General features: G+C 48.0%; 10 protein-coding genes across 10 annotated transcripts; 5 read left to right on the top strand and 5 right to left on the bottom strand.

The window, feature by feature from the left end:
* The first annotated feature begins 120 nt into the window (after positions 1–120).
* On the top strand, positions 121–1312 carry DFJ58DRAFT_767910 (NADH or F420H2 dehydrogenase). Its single transcript, XM_041388892.1, has 10 exons — positions 121–246; positions 273–291; positions 343–668; positions 690–793; positions 847–873; positions 929–962; positions 1018–1029; positions 1050–1096; positions 1155–1185; positions 1223–1312. Exons 1-10 carry the CDS (start codon positions 172–174, stop codon positions 1268–1270), a joined length of 723 nt encoding a protein of 240 aa, XP_041248050.1. The 5' UTR covers positions 121–171; the 3' UTR covers positions 1271–1312.
* On the bottom strand, positions 1313–2842 carry DFJ58DRAFT_678863 (maintenance of telomere capping protein 1). Its single transcript, XM_041383168.1, has 4 exons — positions 2268–2842; positions 2057–2214; positions 1872–2006; positions 1313–1819 (listed from the first exon to the last, which is right to left on the bottom strand). The coding sequence occupies exons 1-4, from the start codon at positions 2794–2796 to the stop codon at positions 1391–1393; spliced, it is 1251 nt and encodes a 416-aa protein (XP_041248051.1). The 5' UTR covers positions 2797–2842; the 3' UTR covers positions 1313–1390.
* DFJ58DRAFT_113070 (uncharacterized protein) lies at positions 2832–5132 on the top strand. The gene is made up of 12 exons (XM_041378680.1): positions 2832–2954; positions 3005–3045; positions 3095–3109; positions 3155–3183; positions 3240–3364; positions 3415–3503; positions 3557–3703; positions 3754–3840; positions 3894–4588; positions 4638–4733; positions 4786–4800; positions 4853–5132. The coding sequence occupies exons 1-12, from the start codon at positions 2912–2914 to the stop codon at positions 4977–4979; spliced, it is 1509 nt and encodes a 502-aa protein (XP_041248052.1). The 5' UTR covers positions 2832–2911; the 3' UTR covers positions 4980–5132.
* DFJ58DRAFT_654049 (uncharacterized protein) lies at positions 4989–6695 on the top strand (the record flags this gene model as incomplete). Its single annotated transcript, XM_041381772.1, has 5 exons — positions 4989–5294; positions 5342–5969; positions 6019–6157; positions 6246–6585; positions 6642–6695. Coding segments are annotated over 5 exons (1467 nt in total), but the record flags the coding sequence as incomplete, so codon positions are not given.
* A 158-nt stretch (positions 6696–6853) lies between these two features.
* DFJ58DRAFT_767915 (Tim17/Tim22/Tim23/Pmp24 family-domain-containing protein) lies at positions 6854–7880 on the top strand. The gene is made up of 4 exons (XM_041388893.1): positions 6854–7040; positions 7097–7298; positions 7359–7663; positions 7716–7880. The coding sequence occupies exons 1-3, from the start codon at positions 6895–6897 to the stop codon at positions 7641–7643; spliced, it is 633 nt and encodes a 210-aa protein (XP_041248054.1). The 5' UTR covers positions 6854–6894; the 3' UTR covers positions 7644–7663; positions 7716–7880.
* DFJ58DRAFT_723676 (uncharacterized protein) lies at positions 7731–8824 on the bottom strand (the record flags this gene model as incomplete). Its single annotated transcript, XM_041385037.1, has 5 exons — positions 7731–7799; positions 7857–7954; positions 8008–8328; positions 8411–8626; positions 8683–8824. The coding sequence occupies 5 exons, from the start codon at positions 8822–8824 to the stop codon at positions 7731–7733; spliced, it is 846 nt and encodes a 281-aa protein (XP_041248055.1).
* Positions 8825–9225: 401 nt separating this feature from the next.
* On the bottom strand, positions 9226–10096 carry DFJ58DRAFT_723677 (small GTPase superfamily; the record flags this gene model as incomplete). The annotated part of the gene is made up of 6 exons (XM_041385038.1): positions 9226–9598; positions 9656–9689; positions 9738–9831; positions 9870–9883; positions 9956–9977; positions 10031–10096. 6 exons carry the CDS (start codon positions 10094–10096, stop codon positions 9226–9228), a joined length of 603 nt encoding a protein of 200 aa, XP_041248056.1.
* Positions 10097–14782: 4686 nt separating this feature from the next.
* DFJ58DRAFT_767927 (uncharacterized protein) lies at positions 14783–15737 on the bottom strand. The gene is made up of 2 exons (XM_041388894.1): positions 15507–15737; positions 14783–15451 (listed from the first exon to the last, which is right to left on the bottom strand). The coding sequence occupies exons 1-2, from the start codon at positions 15508–15510 to the stop codon at positions 15159–15161; spliced, it is 297 nt and encodes a 98-aa protein (XP_041248057.1). The 5' UTR covers positions 15511–15737; the 3' UTR covers positions 14783–15158.
* A 1433-nt stretch (positions 15738–17170) lies between these two features.
* On the bottom strand, positions 17171–17684 carry DFJ58DRAFT_723678 (yippee-like protein; the record flags this gene model as incomplete). The annotated part of the gene is made up of 4 exons (XM_041385039.1): positions 17171–17251; positions 17316–17424; positions 17479–17522; positions 17586–17684. The coding sequence occupies 4 exons, from the start codon at positions 17682–17684 to the stop codon at positions 17171–17173; spliced, it is 333 nt and encodes a 110-aa protein (XP_041248058.1).
* A 6029-nt stretch (positions 17685–23713) lies between these two features.
* Positions 23714–25383, top strand: DFJ58DRAFT_723682 (uncharacterized protein; the record flags this gene model as incomplete). The annotated part of the gene is made up of 5 exons (XM_041385040.1): positions 23714–23828; positions 23897–24214; positions 24269–25067; positions 25120–25197; positions 25251–25383. The coding sequence occupies 5 exons, from the start codon at positions 23714–23716 to the stop codon at positions 25381–25383; spliced, it is 1443 nt and encodes a 480-aa protein (XP_041248059.1).
* Positions 25384–25517: the final 134 nt, after the last annotated feature.

A 25517-nucleotide genomic window follows, 5' to 3' on the forward strand; every position in this document is an offset into this window, starting at 1 on the left:
TCGAGATCATTGTCATAGTAAGGTAATGAGTCGAATATTTCTGTTCTATGAGCGTCGTTGTCGATGAGTGAAGCCATGGTCTGCTTGACGGCGCCGGTCACGATTCGGATCGGAGTGTGAATTCACCGTTGCTCTAACTCGTCTGAACCCGCTGAACAGTAGACAGCAAACATGTCGTTCCGCACGGGTCTGCGGGTCACAAATCTGCTTAAAAGCTCGTCGAAGAGACCAGCGAGGACCGTTGGCGTCGCTTTTGACGCGAAAAAATTCAGTCGTCATCGTCGCCTAGAGGTAAGTTACACCTTGTCCTAATTGCCGATGACCGTCTTGACAACTTTCTAGCCTCCGTTTCGCCATTCACCGAGCCTACATCTCCAAATCCTACGGCTACCAAGTATGCTGAGACAACCGAGTCATTACACACTTATGGATCATACCTCATGCAATGTCTCCCCAAATTCGTCCAGCAGTTCTCCGTGTTAAAGGACGAGCTCACTTTGCATATCTCTCCGTCTGGTGTCATCCCCGTTTTGACTTTCCTTCGAGATCACTCGCAGTGTCAGTTCAAAAGTATTGTGGATATCACCGCTGTCGATTTCCCAGAACGAGAGAAACGCTTCGAGGTGGTTTACAACATGTTGAGCATCAAGCATGCGGGGAGGATTCGGGTCAAGACCTAGCTGGCGAAGCGGACCACCGTACCCAGCAGTGTTTCTGTCTTCAGTGGAGCAGACTGGTATGAACGGGAGACGTGGGACATGTTTGGTGTCTTCTTTACTGGTCACCCCGACTTGTAAGTCACGTTCTATATCCCTATGGACCGGTGTATTGACCTTTTATTTTCAGGCGTCGCATACTGACAGACTATGGTAAGTCTTCTTGGATGCGATAACTCGCACTTGTCATAGATTTTTGTCTAGGCTTCGAGGGGTCATCCCCTCCGAAAGGACTTCCCATTGTCGGTGTGTAGCTACCACTACAAGCCGCTAATCGTAATGATGGAATTATCGTTTTTAGGGCTACACCGAAGTCCGCTAACGACGGAAGAGAAGAAACGCGTCGTTTACGAACCTCTGCAATTGACCCAGGCTTTCCGGTCAGTTCAGCATCACACTCGACCACTGCGTTTTGCTAATCACCCCGATCATATGTAGCAACTTCGAGTCTCTGTCACCTTGGGAACAAGTAGGACAAGGGACAAAGCCCTATCAGGCCCGTAGAGCTCAAGTCTGTTCCTCCACCTCAGCCCGAACAGCCTCCAAAGAAGTAGATGTTACTACGTTATTCATTTATATACATACACAACATTCCTATCCTCTGAGTGCAATCGTAGTGAGTCGTCGTAAGGTAATACATAGGTGGGGCAACAATATGTGAGTATAGAAGCGCATCAAGGGGATGATTCAGAGGGCATTTCTTGAGGCGTAGTGGGCTCGGCTGCCTTCTTGCCCCATCCCATCCGTGCGACAATGTAGTCCTGCCCAATCACTTCAATGCCTACCCGAAGAGACTCAGCTACAAGATCTTCCACCCAGTCGTAATCATCCCAGATCTGCAACCAACTACCAGGCATAGCCTGTGTTATAGTCGTGTGCACCAACTTATGCCCGGGATCAGACAGATGCAACAGGAACTGGAGGTTAGACTGCTCGGGCGCTTCTGTGGACTCCCCTGAAATATCGACGGGCCGGGGTAGGATGAAGGATGTGAGGAATGGCTGAATGCGGAGGTAGACAGAAGAGTATGTAACAGGATTCTGAACAGATGATTCTTTTGGTGGTTTTTTTGAATTGGTCTTGATGAATTCATCTAGATTTGCCTTGGCGGAAAAGTCAATCTCGGATGCACATTTCTTGGCATTGGCCCCTTACCTGCGCGAGCCTGAGAGCAGCATCGTATCCATCCACCGAATTGAAATCCCGAGGAGTTCCTGTTGTAGATTCCTTGGGTTTTGATTCGTCACCTCGGTTGACAATCAAATCGCCACCCTCGACCTGTTCCATGACCTACGCAACAACATCAGCACGGCGGATACCTGTAATGTCTTGGTGCGTACCCTAGCGAGTGACCGGTATACAAGTGATTCGACGCCATCATATCCTTTCATATCATGACTGAGCCATACTTGAATGACCTCGTGCTCAGATATCGGGGGAGCAACTACATTCAGAATATCTGTCAATGTAGACAGTCCAACTCTCTTAAAATCTTGTCCTAGAGGGTACGAATTAATCGACTTTGAATCAACTCGTCGCGCGCAGACGAACCGAGTTTGTCGAGCTGCGCAGTCTTTGCATACTCCAGGACTCCCTCTCCTAGCTTACTGATGTGTTCATTCTTGGGAAGGTTCTTGACCTGCTCGTCCACTACAGACCTTGCTTGTTGGTAAGCGGTACTTGCACTGGTCCATACGCTGCCCCATCCCCAACCAGTTGAGGAAGCCGTAGGCTCAACTTCAGCCTTGGCAGCAGGAACTGACGATGGTTCTGGCTTTGCTACGAGAGAAGAGGTTGAGGAGGACGGATGAGCACCGACTTTAACTCGTTCGGTGCTCTTCCTCAGTGATGGGGTTCCCGGGCGCGAAGCATGTCGTTCTATGTGTGATGTCGTGGAGCGAGTTGGCTCTGAGCTCTTCTGAGTTATCTCATCAATGAATGCGAGAACATCCGCTGGGTCTCCTGCGCTGCCCGTATTTGCAGCGGGTCCACGCGTCGTTGGTGCGACTGGATTAAGGGAATCAAGATCATCGAGAAATTGAAGGGCCTCTTCCTGCTTTGACTTTAATTTAGAGGCCATCGTTGTAGTGCGAGGCAAGTCGGAAGGACCCCAAACTTGGGCAGCGGATTCTGATAGCGCGCTTACGTCGAATGCATCAAATTCACTTATCCACATTCGTTCATCATTCCTTTGTATGGGTCGTAAGAAGAAAGTCGAGCAGGAGGTATACCACGTCGGTGCGAGCTCAGCTCTTCATCGCTATCACTATTGACGCGCTTGCTGGTAGAGGTCATCACCAAAGCTCGCGTCAGTGAAGAAGGAGACTGGGTAAGCACATGCCATTACGCTTCGAACAAAGATCTAACCGTTCGTCCAGGAATACTATGTCAAAGTGGGTTTTGATCCGTGTTTGATTGCGTCCTCTAATGATCCATAGTGGGCAGGCTATGACTCCGATGCAGACACGTCAGATCCATTTCCCTTTCATTGATCACGAACTCATTTTCCAATACGTTATGCAGTTGGGAGCCAACACAGAATGTGCTCAAATGCCAGCGGCTCTTGTCCAGCTTTTGGGATCATGTTGGTTCTGACGACGACGATTACTCCGTCGGATACGAGATTACGGCGAAGGACCATTGGATAAGTGAGACACGGTTGACCTTTTGCTTGGCGGCTCAACTGACTGGTATGAAGAGAAAGAGAAGGAGTTCTTCGCGACGCAGTTTGCAGAAGACGCAAAGCTCAAAAGTGAAAAGGATACGAAGAAGTCACCTATCAAGCAGGCGAGTTCACCCGATAATACTCATTATACTGTCTTACACATGATGCATAAAAGACAACGAAGGCTCCAGAGCCAAAACAAGTCGAGACCGATACTGATGGGTCGGAAGAGTCCTATACCCCTCTCAAGCAGAGGTCTCCAGTCCCGAAGTCGTTGGCTGGGCGAGGGAAAAAGCGTAACAATGCACTCATTAGCTCAGATGTATGCCATTTTTTGTTTATTATCGTGCTGCGAAGCTTAGACGACAGTAGTCAGACTCTGATTCATCGGAGGATCGCCCATTGAAACAGCGGCGGAAACAGACTCACTCGAAGTCCCGGAGCACTACAGCAGACAAGGTTCTGTGATAGTAGCCGTCTCTCTTTCATTCTAACCTCAGTGCTTTCTACAGGAACGCTCTTCGGCAGCCCCGGCTCCTAATACATCGACCGAACAACCATCCCGTCCCCTTCCACCACCACCAAGGCCATCGACGTCTTCTGCCATACCATCGTCGAATGTACCTCGCCCACCCAAAATACAGCCCGTCAGAACTCACCAAGATCAAAGGAGCCACCCTCTTGTCAAGTCTATCGAACTTCCCTCCAATGCGGTTCAATCCGGGAGTACTCTGTCAACGAAGCAACGTATAGCAGCGGGATCAGGTCCTTCTGTAGCACCCAAGCCGAAGCCACTGCAGACAATTCCGAAACTTCTGACCGGTTTGTCGTTCAAGAAGAAACACCCTGAAGCAAAAGATCCTTCGTCCACAACGAGTTCGTCCTTCAAGAAACCTTTCGAGAATGAGCCTTTATCAGCGGGTGGTATACAACCATCTGGTCCATCCACTAAAGAGCCTTCGTCCACAACTAGTTCCTTCAAGAAGAAGCCTTTCGAGAATGAAACTAGTTCGGCGAGCGATGTGGAACCGTCTGGTGCATCCACAACGGGTGTCGAGGCCGGCCCTTCCACCACAACGCCCGTCTGGGCTGGCCCATCTTCAGCCACAAAGCAGACAATAGAAGAGCCCTCTGCCGACTGGAATTATAATGCAGAGATGTTCGAGGCTGCAGATGAAAACCCTTCCCCTCCTTCACCTGCACCTCCGTGAGTGTGCTCGTACATCATCAAACACATTTATTTGACCGTTTCTTAGTATTCAACATCAACTCGCGAAGCCAGCTCCCCCTAAGCGAGCCTCCGAAAAGGCTGCAGACGAGTTTCTTCAAAGTCTTAGTCTTAATATGCCAGGGTATGTGTCTTGGCCTGCTCACATTTATTTGTGCTCACAACAGCATGCCTAGTCTTAATAGCCCTTTGTGCGTCCTGTTTCACTGATTTCATTCACTAAATGCTCATGACAACGTTCAGAGAGCCTTCAATCAGCGATGGCAACCAGGAAGTTGATTCCTTCCGACCAAAGGCTTTCACATCGATGAAAACTTCTGTGATGCCAAAGTTTGTTGTGCTTACTCGTAGATATAAAAAGTGTTTCTAATCTTCGAATAGGATTCCCAAAAAGTGGAAATGGGAAGGTGATCTATTTGTTGACTTTGCTAAGAACCAAGCGGAGAAAATTTGTGAAGTGACGATCAAGGACGCGACTGATTCACGCGATAACGGTGCTCGCATGAGCTTCATGATGGCGCAAACCGATTCCATTCGCATCCAAAAACTCTACAATGTTACGGATCTCACACCGGTTTTTCGCGCCTGTGGAGAAGCTCAGCAATTTGCCAAACTTGAAGCTTCGGAAAATCAAGATAGTCAAGCACTGCACGGACTATTTCGTCATATGTCAGTTCAGCGACAGGTGGGTCTTAGTTTTCTGCTGATGGTCTATGCTGACAGAAGGCAAAGGTTGCTGTTCTCCCGCTGTCATTGGATGGCGCAGAACTTGCTCTGCTCTTTGTTTTCAGCCCGTCATTGGATGCCCTTTGTAGGTTTTTACGTGTACCAGAGCACCTGCGACAGGATTCGCAGAACACCCATGTTTTGGTGACCTTGTTGCCATGGCTTGTCTCGTCTGCCAAATACAGCAAAGGAACGACGCGTAAGCGAGTCGATGAAACCATACAGCAGCTATTGACTCCGGGTGGTCAATCGAAAGACAGCCGTCGTCGCATACTGAGAGAGGCTGCCATGGCTATTGATCTGCTTTCAATTCCACGCGAGCTCTTGGATTTTATGCAGTTTTCGAACAGGAAATATTGTATCTGGTCCTTCCCAGCCGACGGAGCAGCCTTGAATCCTGGCTTTGAGACCCGACAACTGAAATACGTACTGGACAAGACCAAAGCTACGTCAGTTAGCCTTGACGGAGAAGCTCGGGTAATATTCATACATGTTGGGGCCCTCAAGACTTTTTACGAGCTTTCTGCTGTGGTCACTAAGCGGCGCGACGCGCCAGAAGTTCGTTTTTTCACCTACGGCACACATGAGTCTGTTCCGTCCAGCAGGTGGGGCATGCGCGAGATTTTCCCTTTGGGTGAGTATTTGCAAAGCAGGGCGATTAGTGTCACTGACAATCTTTAAAGGTGGTATTGTCACCTTCACACCTTTGGCTATCGCCGAGGACCCCGTTGGATGTTATAATTTGATGCGTAACCTCGCGCAGCATCCTCTCTGGGAATGTTACCTGATACCTTCGATCGTGGGTTTGAGCCATTCCCTAGCGTGCGGCAAGGATAAGCCAGTTCCAGAAATTATGAGGTTAGTATGATGCTCCTGTACTGTGATCCTTCAACTCAGGACATATCCACAGCATGGACTCGTGCCTTCTTCCCATTCTGGACCTGGGAGACGCAGGCAGCGTCTCTGTCACGAAAGCGCCTACCAAACATAGTGATGACGCCTGGATTGTCAACACCTTTGAGAAACAACTGTTGGGAGTAGAAGATGTGTTGCGAGAGTGCATTGAGAGTTCGATGGAGCGCTTCGCTCAATGCAGCGAATCTGACATCCTGGTTGAAGCCGACCGGGAGATTTCTCAGGATCTCATCAATATGGAGCTGCAGCCCACGTTCATGGACAATTACCGCCGATTTGTTGTTATCAGAGCTGCGTCCGATGAGACTCGCAGCCCTCCTGAAGGCGGATTGGGGGTATGTAGTGTGGTTTCTGCATCAGCGGCGTCTACTGACTTGACTTGTAGCTCGAGTGGTCTTCGATATCAAACTTCGCATTTAAGGATGATTACTTCCTTGGATCATAGATTTTAGTCATGTCATTATGTACCATAGTATAGCCAGGTAGTCAGTTTTCTTCAAGTTCAAGTTGAGTTCAAGTGAGCAATTGTGTACGAATCTCAGTTTACATGTGATTGCACGGCCGGTCCGTAGGCATTCGGAATTCCACCCAATCAAGCCCTCTCTTTAAGAATCCCCGCTGATGCCTCTGGCTGGCACACAACCATGTCCAGCATCACCCACTGGCTGTCAGACCCTCGCATGCACGACTACCTTGCCATCGTAAAAGGTGCACGCAACGGTTTTGTATACGGAGTCAAAGTCAGATTCCCTCACGCGTTGATCATGGCCATTCTTTTTGGTCGAGGAGAGTACGTTTTTTCTCTGCACTCAAAGTCTTGTTCACTGCTGGACTACCGTCCTGTAGCTGGAAATCTCGTCTTCTTGTTATATACAAAGCAACCAAGCAGCACGCCTTCAATCTAGCAAAATTTGTTTCACTCTACAAGATTCTGTTGCTGCTTCAACGAAAGGCAAACGGAGGCAAACAGCGCGGCGCGGATACATTTGTTGCTGGCTTGTTGGGAGGGTACGTGGTCTTTGGTGATAGATCAGCCGTGAACGAGCAGGTACTTCAAATGAATTCTTGTCCGTGCTAGTCCTGTTTACATCACTGGCTTTCCATTCAGATAGTCCTTTACGTGGTATCCCGAGTCATTGCTTCATTCATGCCGCGCGCAGGTAGCCCGTATTCGAAAGCGCCTGCAGGAGCGCCTGGATCTGTGGTGAGACCCATCCCGCCGGACCCACGGTATTTCTCTGTCTTCGCGGCACTATCATGGGGTGCCGTCATGTGGTTGTTCCAGCACCGCGGAGAAGCTATTCAACCTGGCATGTTCAACTCAATGACATACCTTTACCGTGACTCCGAAGTATGGACAGATCTGAGGACATTGTTATGGCATAACACATAGAGGAGTAATAGATTTTAAGGGTGAGTGCAGACATCCTTTATATATGCGCATACTATCTGACATGTCATCCAGATATCCTCTTATTGCTTAGATTGCATCGAGCCAGTAATCCTGCGGCACGTAATCTACGGTTCTTGCAACTCTCCGACATTTATACTGCATTCTTAAAAGTCAGAATGGTCACACGTGATAAGGACTCCTTTTGGTCCGTACCTGAAGCATATCCACGGCAGCTGTCAAAGCTTTGTGACACAGGGGGCAAGGCGAAAGCTGGCCAGCCAAGTCACGCATCTCCTCCGCTATATCAGTAGCTGTATTTTATCCGTCAGTGAGTGAGATTGAGATGGGCACACGACCTGCATACCTGCTTCGATTTGGGTGGCCAGGTACACCCGCTTCTGTTCCCATAGCTGAGTGGCCCACTGCTTGTGCGCAGGGCAAGTGCCGTATCCGTGTGGAAATATGTCTTCATTCAGTAGGATATCTCTCAGTTTATATTTCCGGTATTCATGGAGCCTCAGAAGCTCATGGTATGCGGTGACAGTGGGAATGATTCGTATATCCTCTTTGGTGTATGACGATAATGGGGGATGTAAGAGGTGAGCGCTTGCGTCTGCCGCAATCTTCGGCAAGTTATGCGCTGTGGCATATGCATAAACGGGGAGCGGATTCGTCGAAGCATTGGCTTGCACGTGGAAATGCAGTGAACATGTGATTGTTTCCGGGAGTCCATACTTATCAGCCAGATGAAGCATGGACGGAAGAACCGGGAACGGGATGACTGAGCCTGCGTCCAATTTGAAACGAGATCTCGTTCCATCTGAAGTTCTCCATCGGAGGAGGGTCGGGGGGTTGTTGAATGAGGCGGAACAAAGTTGCTAAAGCATGCTCCGTTTCATCCAAGTCGAGAACTGCTTCCTGGGGCCCACGCTCGTTATCACCCACTAACTCGAAACCGTGGTCGCAGCATGCAAACATATTCCCTTTAAGGTATATTAACTCGAATACGGTATACCACGAGAGATGGACTTCGACGTACGGAACACCTCGCATGTTTTAATAGCATGGCGGCTCACTTGAAACTCTGTACCATCAGGCAGTGAGCGCACTCGGAGCTTTGCGTCGACCACTGGGCCACTGGAATCGGCATGGCTTGTACTGGTGATATTTTCGCTAGTCATAGTGAATGCCGTTCACCCCTGGCTTGTGTCCTTTATAAGTAGTAGGGTAATGGGTATCAACGTGCAACGTTTTTGCAATCGTGTCCGTTAACGTACCAACTCCATATCACCGTGCGGCACAGTGGGAATGTCTGATCACAGCAATTCCGTAGTCCAGGAACGAAAATCATCAAACCTGCGAACCTGTACCAGAAATTGCCAGTGCATTGCAAAATACATCGCGGACTAGATCGCGTAAGTCACAGCGTGAGGAGTGGGACGTGTGATATTGTAGCTAGAAGAAAACCATGAGAGCCCGAAAGCGAGCGAGAAGAACAAAGCAGAAGAATCGTGGAGGTATCATCAAACAGAGGTAAAGGGAGTATGAAATCTAAGTCGCCAATAACCCGAGAAGATGTCCTTCACATAACCACGCATTTGGGTTTCTTGCTGCCGCCATCCTTTGGTTGCTTGTCGCTCTGTTTTCCCCCTGATCCACCAGATTCCAATCGTTTCGTTTGCCGTAGGGCACGTACTAGGTTGGTGAAAAGGAGCTCGACATTATATGCTGTTCTTGCTGATGTTTCCATGAATTCACAGCCAAATGTCCGAGCGAGCGCAATGCCCTCCTCACGTGAGACTTCGCGCTCGTATGTCTTGTCGCACTTATTGCCCACCAGCATGAAGATAGGTTTTTGGCGCTTAACTTTGAGCATCGACTGTCTGAAAACGTCCAGTCGTTCAAATGTTGACCGAGATGCGATAGAGTAGACCAGAATAAACCCCTGGCCTTCCCTAAAGTTATGAGACAGTGAGACATGGCAAAAACAGGAGAGCGTAATGATTACGTACCGAACCCATTGGTCACGCAGTGTGGCATACTCCTCTGCATGGACATCAGAGAGATAGCATACGTGTAATGAATAGTACTCACCCTGCCCAGCAGTGTCGATGACTTCGACGAAGCACATCTTGTTATCCACAATTAACTGCTTCCTATAAGCGTCTTCTATTGTCGGGTCGTAAGTCTGCGAGTGATCATGAGTCAGTTGATATGAGGATTCACAGGAACACATACCTCTGTATGATATTATGCGAGGAAGGATCGAGGTCATTAAATTGGCATAGAGAGTATATGGTAGTTGTGCTTACCAACGAAACAATTGAGAGTGAACTAGGAGGGAACATGAGGTGTGGATGGGTAAGAATATAGTCACAAGGACTGACCTGAACGGCCAAAGCAGTTTTACCAACACCACCATCGCCAAGCACAGCAACCCTCCAGCTATCCATAGCTGTTAATGATAGATTAGGAATGATAGGGATATGAAAGCAAGCGAAGAAGGATTACCTTGAGTGTGATCGAAAGAGATGGAACAGGAGTTCTGTTTTGAGAAGTGAATTACAGTTGTCAGAGAGGGTACAGGGGATGTGTGTACCTTGAGAAGCCGAAAATGGAGTTTGAAGCCGGAGAAAGTGACAAGTATATAGGGATACCTTATAAGAGATGAGGTTTGAGAGAAGGAAGAATATTCAGAAGTCGTGCAGATCGTATATGGTCGTAAAGAAAGGCGCAGAAATGGACTTGAAGACTTAGAGAGAGAAAGGAGTAGGAAGCGGAAAGAAGAGAAACTGCGTTGATGTACGACCAATTGGCTTGTTTACGCCTCCTTCCAAGTATTCCACTTATCATATAAGATAATTTTAAAGTTTTACTTTTATTTATTTATTATTTATTTACTAAATCACCGCTTTTACGGACATCTCCATCCACCCCTTACAAAGCAATGTTCTTTCCCCTTAAAAGCAGTGTCAAGAGGTATGGACGATTGCGGTCCACCTAATTAATTGCCGTCAGGACGACCATACATGGAATGAAGCTCTCCTTGCTTATCATAATCGGTCACACATACATACCATTTAATTACCCCTGCATCTAAGTATCAGGACCCTCGTAGTCTGTCAACCACTGACGGTATCATCCAGTTCACTGGTACATTAAACCGTCCATAAAACTGAAAACCTCTTGGAGATAACATCAGGGCCCATGTTAACCTCCCACTGCGGCTCCGAGTTTCTTTTGTCCGGCCATCATCTGACCTCCGGACACAAATTGATCCAACTCTGGAGAAAAGTTGAGTTCGAACCATCCAACTGAATCGAGAGTCGAGACACTTTATATGAACACGCGACTCAGGTATGGAAGTGATATTATGTCTTTACAAGATCAGCGTTCAGCTCCTTAGTGTTTTAACACTATCCTGTGCCCATCTGGGGCTATCATTATGGGGTTGTTTTACTGTTTCGTTGGAAGATTGAGTTAGGGCCTTGGGGCCACAAAATTCAGGGCCATCTTTAGCCACGGCTCACTCAAATGATCCACCTTGATCTGCGCGGTAAGGAACGCCATCAGATACCCATAAAACTGGGCGACCCCAGTCGACCCTTTCCGCGACGATCAACAAACGATCGTCGTCTTTCTTTTATAATTTGTCAGGTCAGAAAAGTGACTTTTAACCGAACTGCCGAACTGCATTTGGAAGTATACGCTGAATAGGCGCTCGTCAAAGCTCCGTAATCGGTTCGTCGTGACTCGTTAATCCAGATCGAATTGGAGAACCGCGCTCAGTGATCTAGGCCTTTCACAGATACCTTGCTTGAAGTTGATGCAGTATGCATCCACAAACATCCACAAATCAGTGACGTTGAGATACTACTGGATTCTGGAACTACTCGTGTAGTTCTCGCTTTCGGTACAGAACTCTGAATCAGAGGCCGCCACGAGGCACGGCCAAAGTCGCGGCTGCATTTATGCCGTCCTAGCCACACCACGAATCTTTACGAGCAACGTCGATCAAGACACCGCCACCATTGGACGTTACGTATCAACATCCTCATCTGGGGGTACACGGAAGCCGCACCAAGTATTTGTCTCCAAGTGTGGCTCATAGAATACACGGTAAGAGCGCACTTATTGTCATCGATATGACAAAATCCACCCCTTGTTCTTTCAGACCTGGCAGAACCAGGCCGACGAAACTTTCCCATCCAGCCACGTAACTTGGACGTGATGTTTATGTTGTCACAACACGATGCTCTCCCAGTCGGGTTTAACTTATTCGTGTGGTGACATGCGGCGACGGATTTGTCGCGCGTATAGACGTCCAGACCAGTTAATTGAATGTGTGAAAACCTTATAAACTTTGCGAACACCTTCGGCACCTAAAACGAGTATCTATCGTAAGAAAGTCTTCGTATGGTGATATTCATTGACGACTCACTTACTCGGGCCACTGAAAAGGATCGAAACTAAGTGGGTTTTACGGACCTGACAAAGTGCGTCGTGCGTCGTGTTCAAGTTAAATTACTGTCATAAGACAGGCTGACTCATCGGCTAGTTTATGGAGAGTCCATGCCTGGTGTACCAGGGTGTTCGATCTGAGTCAACCCTGTCTAGTCATCTCCCACCAGGTAGCGAGCAATCATGCTCGAGTTGCGCTTCTGACATGTGTTTTCCGGCAGACGGTGAGGAAGCGAGTCTGATTCTGTCTCATTGCTGATATGACTGGGTGCTGCACATCCGATATTGATGAATAAACTCGAAATTAGCATGGCGGCGGCCGACACTGGTCCAGTCTGGGGTTATTTCAAGTGGAACAGCCTGCAACAAACGCTCCTCAACTTGAAGGATTAACGGCTGACTTGAATGTCATAACGCCACCTTCTGAAATGTGAGTAAGTCGATGGCCACGTTGAGTCTTTGGGAAACCGCAACGGCACTCATTGACACCTCACCGTCTTATCGTAATTCTGCTCAGCTCTGTTCCACCTATGCTGAATTACTTTCACATCAGGCGAAATATGTTATCCGGAACGACGTTGACCCCAGCGGGCGGCACAGGGCTGGACATGCCAGGACTCAGAAGTCAGCGCTAATCAGCTCGGGGATCGTGGAGTTTCACTTGTCTGTCCCATTACATCACGAGCTACCAGTACCCAGAACCAAGGCCCGTGCCTCAGCCAGCGAGAACGGAGAACTGGCCATATATAATTAACATTCCATTCGACATCTGCCAGTGGTCAGTCCTTCTAGATTTGACATTTGTACTAATCCCCAAATTCAATTACGAGTGGGAAACAAGAATAGCAATGCTGCCCTCCTGCCCAACTGGCTCGCATTCTTCCGAAATTTCCACTGATTGGTAAAGTTAAGTTTCAATCTTTTTTTGTCGCTGTCTGTACCCAAGGGTGAGAATTATTTTGGGACGGAAGAAAAGAAGGTAATGATTGGCGCACAAACATATGAACTTTGGTTCGAAACCACGATTGAGGAAACTACTAGTTACTTCGGGAGCCATTTCCGATCACTTCTTTGGAAGGAAAGAATTGTAACGACACGCCTTCTGCACATGTCCATGGAGTAAGTTCCTGAAACGAGCTCCGAAGAGGTAACGGCTGGTCTAGATTCCAGACAACCCGCTTTCAATCTCTTTCAACATTCGTTCAGACCTTCACCGATTAGGAACATCGTGCCTTACGCCTGTACGCAGTTGTTCTTCGAGTGGCAACTGATGACAGATAATATATTCAATCTCGACATGATAAGATGTTATCATATCCTTCCCTGTGTAAATGAAGAACATAAGATACAGACTCGGACGCAGCTGCTAAATATTGGCGCGCCTATTGATCCAGGCACAGTGCGACCCCACCTGAGTCTGATAGGAAGACTGCATGGCTGAGAAGGTCCAAACAAAGCCTTAACTTATCTTCCAGGCATTCTCCATTCATCACTTACGTCTGCGACGAACGGCCATTTCGGAACGATGGGCTCACCAACCCCAATATATGAGTCATATGGATTCTGGATTACGGAGTACAGAGGGAATTGGGTAAGCAGAACCACTGAGTGGTCGAAGTTTGCAAAATCGCCTCTTCTTCGGTAGGGTATATGGGCGGCGATAATATTTTCCTGGAAAGCAAGAACAATAAGTCAGGACGGAATAGGGCGATCATGAAACCTGATACGTTCTTGCCGCGCTGCCTATCAGACTTTGATGGGTGCCAAATATAGTGTTAGCAGTTGCAAGGTGTTGGCATTGCCAAATGACTTTGTACGCGTGGTTCAGAGGTAGTAGGGACAATTAAATTTTCCCAGGTCCCGCAGTATGGCAGATTGGGAATTCATGCTTGCCGCCAGCCGCGTCTGTTCGAAGTTTGATCGGCGATGGGTGATGAATATGGGGTCAGCAACGCAAGACGGACAAGTCATTGGTAACCGTGTACTCGTAGGTCGGATGTAGTCAGTAGTCAGCATGCCATAGGTGGCATACATGACATTGGATGACTGCGACAGGGTTGATCAATTCTGTGGTGTTGATGCCAAGGTCACTTAGAGAGCCTATCATAAATATGGCCGACTACTTACCGCGGCCATCTTTTTCTTGCAGAGCAACCACTTGGTATGTTGTCTAGGCCAAGTGATTGCACTGGTTCCGTCAAACGATGTTCAAGTCTCCTTCTGGCCGTTCAAGACCAGCGATTTTATTCTCGACAGTCCCTATATCTGTTTGACGTCTGGTTTTGTGATATCCGGACTGATATAATGTAGAGATGAGCTTTATTTCCGCACAGATGTTGGATTTCGCGTGAAATTCCACGCATACCTCGGAGTGATGCCTGTATCAAGTGTTCCTCACATAATGCGGGATCGTGGTTCTTCCGAGGATTAAGGGTTAGCTCACATGTGACAGTGTTGCGAAGAGGGGAAAGTTGCTCACTGCTATCAAAATAAATTCGCTGAAGTGCTGTGAGTGATTAAGCCAAGGTTGTCATAAGCCGTGGTAAAGTAAGTGACAGATACACTTAAGCACAGATTATCTTGATCAGGAGGGACTGGTGCTTTCTTAAAAAGTTACCGTAGTTCACCCGATGACTTGGGAAAGAGGCTAAGCTGAGACACTGCCGGCCCCGTAAAGATAAAACAAACAACAAACTTCCCATTGTGATAAGGTATGCGTAGTTGAAACAGGAGCGGGTATGTGGAATAATACGCATTGTGTTGAACAGGTGGGAGTATGTGTGGGACGTAGAATGATACGCATCGTGATCAAGGCGAGTGACATAATGAAACTATTGCGTGAAGGGAACGTATTGTATGCTAGTGTGCGGTACTAGTACTGTGTCGGAATGAGTTATATACACAGATAATAAAAAACTTCAAATAAAAAGAAGTCACCAATCATACAATCTGGTTGAAAAGGGTAACGCGCCAAACGAGAGTTGGAACATTGATCTATGGCTCCCGAGTACTCCCATTAGTCTAGTGCAAGGGTGACACAAGTATCCCGCCAGCTCAATCCTGTCTGCTCAGCTCTCCCTGGGTCAAGTCAAGTACAAAGACTGTCTTGGTGTCCTTTGGTGGCTCTATGAACTTGACGGGTTTTTTTGATGAGCGCGACGAAGTGCTTTGTGATATTGAGACAAAGGGTCTCAAAGGACGAGAGTGAGGGAATGATGGTCGCATAGGTAATGCTCTCGGCGAGCCAGACGGGCCGTTCAATGAGGATGCAGCAAGGGGTGAAGAAACGTATGACATAGGAGATGATGTTCGTAGGGCAGGGTGTACCGCAGACATGGTCATTGCAGCTGCGAGAGACATCAGTTCACAGTTTATGTATGACAGTCAAAGGCTTGAACATACGCATTATGTTGAATAGAACAGGTGAAAATTTACGAGAAGCGGGCTAGGGCAGCTGAGCGGTTGAAGTTGTACAGGGAGCTGCAAGGGTAGTTGACGTCGAAAAGTGTGTTGCTTGATGGTGAAAGAGGTCGCGTCGCGAACGTAGCTGTCGTTTGCTTGTATTTATATACTTTGTTGCAATCCTGTGGGGATGGAATGTAGAGAACTTCAATTTACTATGCGACATGTTGGGGATTGGCCTAAATTTGCTCAATTACCTAATTTCGTCATCAACCCCAGTGAGCAGTGAAACTTGTGTAACAGCGCGTGAATGTCGATTAGTGCCGCGGCATGGTCAGATCAACGTTGATAGCAAAATATAGCCCTAGCTTGTGACATTTCCATTACCCACCCACCAACGTTCATCGGCCTGGCTGACAACTTTCATACAGTCTTACTTCCGTTAGCTAGTCTACTACCCACAGTGAGACTAGCTGAAAATGGTAATAATGATCAACTTGCCGCCGGGTCTAGCACTAGGTAGAAAGCATACGAGGAGTGTCTCAGTCATTACGCACCTTGATCCCAATTAAGCGTCTTCACGTCTGTCATCCCTGTGAAATGACCGCTTCAAGTTTTGGCGTGTAACTTCAGAGACCTCCGCAGCTTCGTGTGTTTGCCAACCCACCGAACCCTAAGGCCTACACCCTTGCCCTATGATTGGCGGTACTGGCTGGCTGATGTACTGGAAGGCCACAGTCACGCTTTTGGTGTGCTACTTGCCCAATAATCGCCACTCGGTTCCTGTGCGACCGCAGTGTACTGACTCCACATCACATAATTGTTCATGACGCCGTGTTTACGGAATACTGAATATTTCATACTACTGGTGCTAGTTCTTCCGATCACCATGTCCGACCTTCGTGGAAACATATTAGCATGCCCAAGGCCCGCCTCAGAACGCCCCATATTACTAGAGGACTTGCAACGCGGTTCGATTTGAAGTACAGAAACGAGTGTAGTTCTATCACTACCTGCCAGAATAACGATCTATGTATTGATATTAGTGTGAGATATAATTTGACAGATACACAGCTCTTGATAACGAGCGATACGAATTCCGGAATTGAAATTTGTGTTGAGAAACAGGATATGCCATGCTTCTAATAAGCACATTGAAAAAAAATTAAGGACGAAACTAAATGAGGATGCAATGAGATACTAAGTACACAATAAAATTGGGAGGAGGGAGACAAAGGGGCACAGAATACATTTCTTCGAGTCGTGTGACTGCGGAGATCATAGGGAGGATCATGGTGGCACGATGCAAGATGGCGCAATAGGAGGCACGTAGTGCGTGATTCGTGCCTCGTGTAGAAGAAGATTTGAACGGCGATGGCTGAGGCAGGATGATGACTGATGGTGCGGATGCCTCCACCAACCCTTCTACATCTGCCATCTGCATCTGTAAGTCGTCCTCCTACATATATAACGGTTTAAGCAACAAATTGACAGTCCTGAATGAGTTTCGAAGACGGAAATGATGTTAAGGTGGTGGGGCCAGAATTATCGAGTGATATAATGACGTGATGTACCGTTGGGTCATTGTAATCGTGCGTCGCGTTCTTGGAATTGTGTGGTTGTGTAGTAGCCAGGTAGATAGGGGGGACCCGAAGCTCTTCGGGCTACTGGACATCGACGAGAAGATTTCGCTCGAGTATGTATTTGCCCTCCTTGTATTGCTGCGATGGTTCGTAGGCACGGTCCTTGAATGACGAAAGAAATAAATAGGTGGATTACGCAATGAAATGTCGAGATGTCATAACGTACGTATTTCCAGCCAAGGACAGTAGCGCATTTGACGCAATAAATATCCCGGACAGTATGGTTGCCCGTCGTCATTTGGCGGTCACTTGGTTCACCTTCTATGACATTAACGCTGGGATCGGATTAGTGAGATGCGCAGCAATGTTATTACGAACTCGGAGCTCACACGCCGTCGAAGAGATATGCGCGGCCATGCTGGCCGTTGAAAGCCTGACAATGTCCGCATCAGCACACTAGTATACCTGAAGACAAAGAATGAGAGTGGCGACGCACTCGTGATATCATGGAGTGGATCGTTGCAAGATGCGTCTTGCACTTGGAGCAGCCATAGATGCGCTCGCCAGCAAGATAACGACGGTACTTCATCCCCATTTCGTCTGGTGTTCTAGCTCAGGAGCGAAAAGGTGATTATTAAATTGGAAGCGAGGATCGGTTGGACAGTGGAAACTTATAGAAAACACTATCCTTTATACCAAGGACGTGTGAATATGAGTAATAACAAGAAAGTGCAGGAAAGAGTCGGAGTGATGAGTTGAAAGCTTAGACCTAATAGAACTATTAGTACTCCCCCGTTACACACCTAATTAAGCTGATACCTTTCCCACCCCCTTGCTCATAATAACCGATCTATTTAACCTCTTCTAATCCTCTCTTCTCGGTTGCAGCGCTGAGCGTTTGCATGCTGGCCTTTCATGCAACAATCAGTGCTCGGAAACCTCGGCTAATGCTCTACACAGGCTTGCAGATCAGACGTGATACCGGTACCTATTCAACACACCTGAAGCAGTGCACGGCCCATGTGCATGATGCATGAATATTTGAATCCCCGTTATCGATCGATTATAATGGCTTGTCGAGGCATGTGCTATGAGCGCTCTATGGCAAGTCAGCCCATCACTAGTTCTTTATCTGCGCATTAACGCCAAATGTCTAACACCACCGGCCAGGTATCATACGATATTTAGCGCATGCCTTCGGGGATCCTACGCAGCTTGTGACGTGGCATGAGCGTATATACGAGGCCCCAGTCTTGTCTTGCCCATAATCCTCACTCAATGGCGCAAGGACTATTGCAAGTTCATGTTCGATCTGTGGCGGAATTACCTCTACCCGCGGTCTGCATGATGTTATCTGCTAGCGAATAGAATTTAACTCTGAACTTGTCCAATTCGGATAAATAATGTAGGGAGATCTAAGTCAGTGCAGTACTACTTATAGCAGAACTTTGAGAGTACGTGGGTAGACTATACCATAGACTACGTGTAGAAAATCCGGGAGCATTACAAATTCTTTTCGTGGAAAGTGAGCCGAATCCATAGAACCATCCGTAGACTTGCGTAGACTCAACTCGGTCTCAGTAGATCAACCAAACAACGACGTCATTGCTCGGCTGTGATCATTGCCTGCAACAGCGTCTAGCATATATATGACAACGGCAAGCCAATGTTTTCACCATCTGCCCCACCACTATTTCTGCCCATCTGCCTCGTCACCGTCTGACCCACCGCTGACCACTACTATGTCACTAGTACTTATGTTGGACCTACACCTTATATTGATTGCCGTGACGCCGTCTTAGTATAAATTTTGTAGTGTGAGTGACTCGATATTCAACCTTTGCAGTATACTAACTACGGCCTACTACTAGTAGTAGTAGTATGACTGATACAGTCCTGTGTACCAAGGCTGACTGCCGCAACTTGAAGCAAGGCACTCAGCCACGCAAGGCCAACAAGAACTGCACACGACGCAACTGCAAGCAGTGTTGTGAGGTGGCGGGAGGGTGTAGGGTCCACCGAGTCGCAGCTGCATCTTCTCCAGTTGTCACCCAACAGCATGAAAACTCGACCATACCACCACTTGCCACCATTAACCCCACGTCTACTCAACTTGACCACCCTCCAGTTACTGCATCGAGTCAGTCACTCCCAGCCACTTCACGAAACTATGCTCGGCCGTTAGACCCCCAATTACGCACGGAACTATGTTCTCGGGCACCAGCGGACATTGGTGGCTGAGCAACGCTTTCAAGCTGACCAAAGTCTGAGCATTATGATCCGCAATATGGTTGATATAGTGCTCTGGTTGAAGGTATAGTATTCTACATGTATTAGATGGTTTCTCGGTGCTGAAATATCACTAGAACAATGAACCTCCCCACCTCGCAAAGCTGACATGCTCCACACCTGGAAAGTTCGTGCCAGGAGACCATCCGCTATTGATGAGATTCGAGCTCGGGGATTATATTGCAGTATATTGCAGTGATCAGCATGCCTGGATCGAGCAAGATATCAAGACTCCGCTTCTCAGTCCTCCCAATTCAACAATCCTGCTTCGTTCTATTGATCTGACCGACAATCATATGCTACTTGGATTTGCCGAGAGGGTCTCATCTCTTAGTTGCATGTCTGCGACTGTCCAATCTCCGTCAAAACGATCCTTTAGTGCCACGGGTATGCATCTGTCCCGATTGGATGGGATGACCTCGCCATTGAAGCGGCAGAGGAATGCCAGTAGCACGGCTCTCATCTCTCGACAGTCACCCATTCCTTTACCGCTTACTAGCCTATTGCCGAGTCCCACTTCGACATCACCTTTGTCACTCGCTGCCGCCAACTCGGACACGTCACCTGGGCCTGTATTAGTGCCTGCGCTAGCCATGGTTCAACCCAACGCTACCATCCCTGCAGGCGCCTGAGCACGATTTCCTTGGAAGTATGCATGTGATATGGTTCCCCGGATTCAGCTCTTCGTCAATGTATCAGACGATCAAATGATCCAGGCCCTCTTCGCCACTACATTTCCAAATTGCACCTATACTAAGGCAACATTTTACAAGCATCGCGCCGCTTATCGGGCAGCTATCGAGAATTCAAGTGATAGGGTTGAACGTGCCGTCAATGCGGGATATAGTCCTGCTGGCCAGTGGAACACTCTCTTGGCTGAAATCAAAGCTAATGCGGCTTCGAGTCTTACTGGTAGTAATAGCCCGGGTAGCATCTCGAACTCGGACACAAAGTGTATGTATAATCTCATTTACTACTTCCATGGTTGGCTAATCCTCGTCCTTCAGGTCCTACCCTGCCTCCGAGTCTACCAATGAACTCATCTACCACTGACATTGGATTGCCGCTCCCTACAGACCTTACCAGCGAGATGAGTGATGCTCTTGTCTCGCTACTCAAGAACATAGATGAAATGGACAATGATACTGCAGCGGCTACCACTAACTCTGAATTTCCTTTAGATCTTTCGAGTTACCCCCAATTTGATCTATTTAGCACTTGGTTAAATGATCCTTCTCCCGTAGATTATCAATCCTTACCACCCTTACCACCTTTAAATGATCCTTCTCCCGTAGATTATCAATCCTTACCACCATTACCACCTTTTAATTAGAGTAACTACTCTGTCTGTTATCCACGAAATCCAACCGTCTTATGTTGAAAAAATACTATGAGTAGCTAGTCATAATTCCAACTCGAGAGTGAACTGACGGCGGCATCAAAATGTCCATGAAACTTGACATCTGAATGGTGCGATCCCCAAGTGAGGACGGCGGCATCAAAAATGTCCATGAAACTTGACATCTGAATGGTGCGATCCCCAGTGATGAACTCTGGCATTCGTTCGAAACACAGGACAAAAAACATACAACAAGAGATAGAATTTCAAATGACAACAATCTAGACAATGTAATGTAATGCAAACAGCACCGGGAGAGTCAATGCACTAGTCACTACCAAACAGAGTTTCCATGGAAATCATCCAAGGAGAATGCCCTCGTCTCTCCGACTCTGAGATAACATAGCGATTCCGACGTTTGATCATCTCGTCAAGATAAAAGTTGTACCGGTGTACAGACATGTCTCGCAGGATTGCCTGATACCCACCTAGCCAAACGTTCGTCTGTTCACAAATTGATGTATTAAATCGCCACTTGCCGCCAGAAATGAGCTCAGGGAAAGCAGCAGGGTTGCAGTGGCGCTGACAGTAGGTGTCAGTTTCCTTGTGTTTCGAGTTGAAATGAAACACGTCAACAGGCATCCCTGTTGCAGCAAAGTGGTCATCACCAATAGCGTCTTGGTGAGCGCGGAGCTTGCAGTTGTTGTCAAAGACGAAGTATTCAGGTGTCGATGCGGCAGTAGGGAATACCGCCTTTGCAAATTCCTTGAGATTAAATGTTAGCTTAAATCAGTAAGACTGCGTGTAACTCACATTAACAGCAGAGACGGCCTCGGACCCAAAAAACGTAGCCCGCGCTAATATCACTCCACAAGGTCGCATAATGAGTTGCTCATTATGGGTGCGGCGTCGACCAAACCTTGCTCTGAGGTGTTTGTTGCCGTTCTCTGGCTTACCGTCACACTCGGAGTCAACAATCACCTCGAGATCTTCTTCTGCACTGTTAGGGTTACTACTACCACTATCCGTGGGCGAAGGAACAGAGTCCAAGGGTAAGGTAACACCAGCCCTCTTGAGCCGCGCTCGCAGCTGGAAGAGAGCTTTCGCGGGCTTGAAGTAGGCATCTTCAAGAGCCTGGTGGTCCGCGTTGGCGCATGTTCGAAATCCAGAGGCATTGAGCTCGTCACAGCCATCAACTGCGCACCGCTGGTTTAAGTCTTGATGGTCCGGACAGAAACGATGACGGTTGGTCATAAGGGGGACTTTGCAGTCGTGCACTGCACAACAAGGGTGCCCGATGGTATTACCATCACAAACGGCTGCTTGAATTTTCGCTATGGCATATAATCAATCTGAGCATGACGCCATGCATCTGACAAACAATTGACTTACATTTTGAGTCGTCGTCGCCGATAACGATGAAGCACAAGTCACAGGCATGCGGGTATGCTTCCTGCCCAATACCTTCCATTTCTTTGTTGCGCTCGCTCAGCGCAACATCAATTCGGATCCGTTGTTGCTCGTCGTGGGGGAGAACAAGGCAACTGTTATGCTCTGCCTTCTCCAGTAGCAGTGAGTAGATAAAAAAACCATTCAGGACGTCAGTGTCGCGCATTCGAAGGGTATACTGCCATGAAAATTCCTCGTCAAAAGCTCGTGGAAGTGTAGCATCAAAAGCACGTCTATTGTTCGAGATGTAGGCGTGCCGTTGAGCAAGTGCATAGTTGTACACGCGAGCGCAGTTCATGCTAGACATCCTGGAATGAAAGGTTAGCGTTATTATTGTCAGAGAAAGACGACATACCATCCGAAGACTTTCGTTGCTGCAAAAAGTTCCAACAGCGCAGCTTCAATATAGAAATGCCTCGCAGCCTGAATGACGCTGGGAACACCAGCATAGTAAATGCGTGTCGAGTCGGTGTTGTTAGTCCAATAGTTGGGGTAATATCTAGCATGACATTCTGAATGAAATGGTCAGTATGCATTACTAGAAGATAAAGAACATACGTCGACAATATGTTGATACCGAATGGACTGGAAGAGAACCATCTCGTAGCGTAAAGAGGCTGGCACGAAATGTATTGACATCCGTGAGAGTGGCTACTTCATCATCGTCACGGTAGTTCACGCATTCAGGACGCTGGCATACACGTGTCGGTGGATACAAGTCGTGATACCCTATGAGGTTTGAAACATGTCAGTGAAAGAAGAGAAAAGACGAACAGCAACGCACCAATACCGCGCACAAGTCCATGACGGTTAAATGCTTCAATCTCCTGGTCAGTTGGGAGTACTGCGCCATGAGTCCAGATAATCTGACGGAATGCTACCCAGCATGCGAGGATAGTCGGTGGGTCTTGACCGAGTGCGCCAGCAAGAAGGGATACGACGACTTCTGGAGGATGGATGGGTGGATGTCGGATGTCAGTCATGCACTGGCGAATGAATGGTTTCGCCATGCATGCAAGCCGAACGAAGGCCATGAGGTCGGGGAAAGTGAGATCATACTCATCGAGGGATGCAAGTAGCTGACCGATGCCCATCATGAAGGGCATCAGAGGGGGACGTCGGTGACAGCGATGAGGAGCAGTTGATCATATACAAATCGAGGACGTTGTTTGGTCGTTCTACCCGTGGCGTCGTAGACTCGGGTGGACTGCGGTAGACTCGGGTGGACTGCGGTAGATTCACCGGAGTTATCCGAACAGAGTCTACCAATTTTCTACGCGAGTCTACGGTAGATTCTACCCATGCACCTTATATGTCCTCACTTATAGCTACGCTTCGCATCATAAGTATTAGGATCCTGGATCCTGGGGAACAGGGTGGCAGAAGTCTCGGTGTACGTATGGAGTGTCGGATGTCCTTTTCCGGATCATGAGTTGAACTAGCAGCTGCAATTCTCTTTGACGACAGTACTTACTAGTTTCTTGGACGACTTGTAAAGTATTGTAACGAAATGGCACAGGGTATGGTCTTGCGGTTAAATAATTCTTATGACTTACACCCGAACTATTGCAGAAAAACCGGACTCAGTGGTACGTTTGCTGTCGTGTGCCCTCCACCGAATCCGCACAACGCCTCCCCGAATAATCGCTTCGCCAGCAACTCGTGAGTCATCCGATCTATCTCTTGGAAATCTATATTTTCTGACCTGTTATGGATCTATGATCCCGCAGAACCTCGCCGGGCCGCTGTCGCCATCATTATCCGTGTCGTACCTCCCCCAAATTCCGTCCCAGTGCCAGTTGACACCCCTCTACCTACCTTAAGTCAATTCTTCGAGTTAGATTGGGTCAAGGACCCTCTCGCGTGCCCAGAATTTCTTCTTTTGAGACGCGATGGTGCGGGCCCTTCTGATGCAGTTCCAGGACGTGCATCTGCATTCCAGAACTTCACTGGCGATGGGACTTCGAAAGGCAGCGGCAATACTGGAGCTCACGTTGCTTTCCCCGGTGGACGCACTGAAGAAGGAGATGAAGGAGGTCTTTATACAGGTATATGCATTCCATCCACTTTTTGACCTCATCTCACTCCCGACCTCATGGCAGCCATGCGTCAAACATGGGAGGAGATCGGCTTGGACCTCGCAGAGCGTGATTTTGTTTGTATAGGTCAACTCGATGACAGAGAGATCACTACATCGCTGGGCAAGCGACTCCTCATGATTCTATCTCCTTTCGTCTTCCTGCAGCTCACTCCAAATATTCTCCCTACCGACCCAACGGACGGGACCACCATCCACTGGGTACCGCTCGAGACTCTTGCCAGCGCAGTTTTGCCAGGACATATAGGTGATAAGATGAACGCAAAGAGCAAATGGTCCAGCGTGACTGTGGATGCTGCGTCCAGGCTTACACCTCGACGTGCTGCTATCTTAAAAATATTAGTTAGAGTTCTCATAGGCAGCATGCAGTTCCCTGCCATATTACTCGATGTTCCAGAGTCCGACGTGATACCAGGCTCATTCACAGGTAGCCCCGCAGCACCCCCAAATAATGGATCGTACCCCGCACTGACGCAGGACAAGCTCGAAAAAGGATTTACCGCTACGAAGCCGCTTTCAGGGAAGGACCAAAATAAGTCGCGGCACCAACTCAAGTTGTGGGGTCTCTCTCTTGGCATGACGCTCGACTTGATGGCGACTATGATACCGCCTACGGCGCTTCCCTCTTCCGCCGATATCAATAAACCGCCCACGCCTCAAGATCTGTACAAAGTTTCCTTGCCTAGTCTGCACCTGCCCTTCCACCCTGTAGGGGGTGAAGGAATGCGCATTGATGCTGTCGCACCCAGCCTATCGAGTGTCTTCCCTCGTTTCTCTTATCCGGATGTCAACTTCTGGATCTGGTATGTCTACTTTCTAATATTGGCTATATGTAATTAAATGTTATTCCCTCAGGGTTTTTGGAAAGCGTTATCGCGAAGTTGTGCGTGGGTGGGAAGCCAGTGTACGCAATGGGGGCTCCAATGTCCGACGGTACTTGGCATTCCCATTAGAATCTGGTATATTTTTAATGAAATGATTTTCAGGGTCAACTGGTCGGGCACGGCACTGAATACATTCTACGCTGCGGTTCGCAAGGCTTTACTCGTAGTCTTGGTTCTTCGTGCGATTGGTGTGTTCGTTGGTCTTGTGTTCGCTGGATGGTGGGTGTTTGCATGAGGAACCTTCTCTGCGCGGTGTCTTCTGGACCCTTGTTATCATGGATTCTTGGCTTAGTATTTTCATTGAATACTATTATTTTCGTTATGATATTTCACTAATGCGATCCCGGATCAGCACCCCACTTGTGGACT

This window comes from Suillus subalutaceus, assembly GCF_016647625.1.
Source record: "Suillus subalutaceus strain FC151 chromosome Unknown DFJ58scaffold_15, whole genome shotgun sequence".
Lineage (NCBI taxonomy): Eukaryota > Fungi > Basidiomycota > Agaricomycetes > Boletales > Suillaceae > Suillus > Suillus subalutaceus.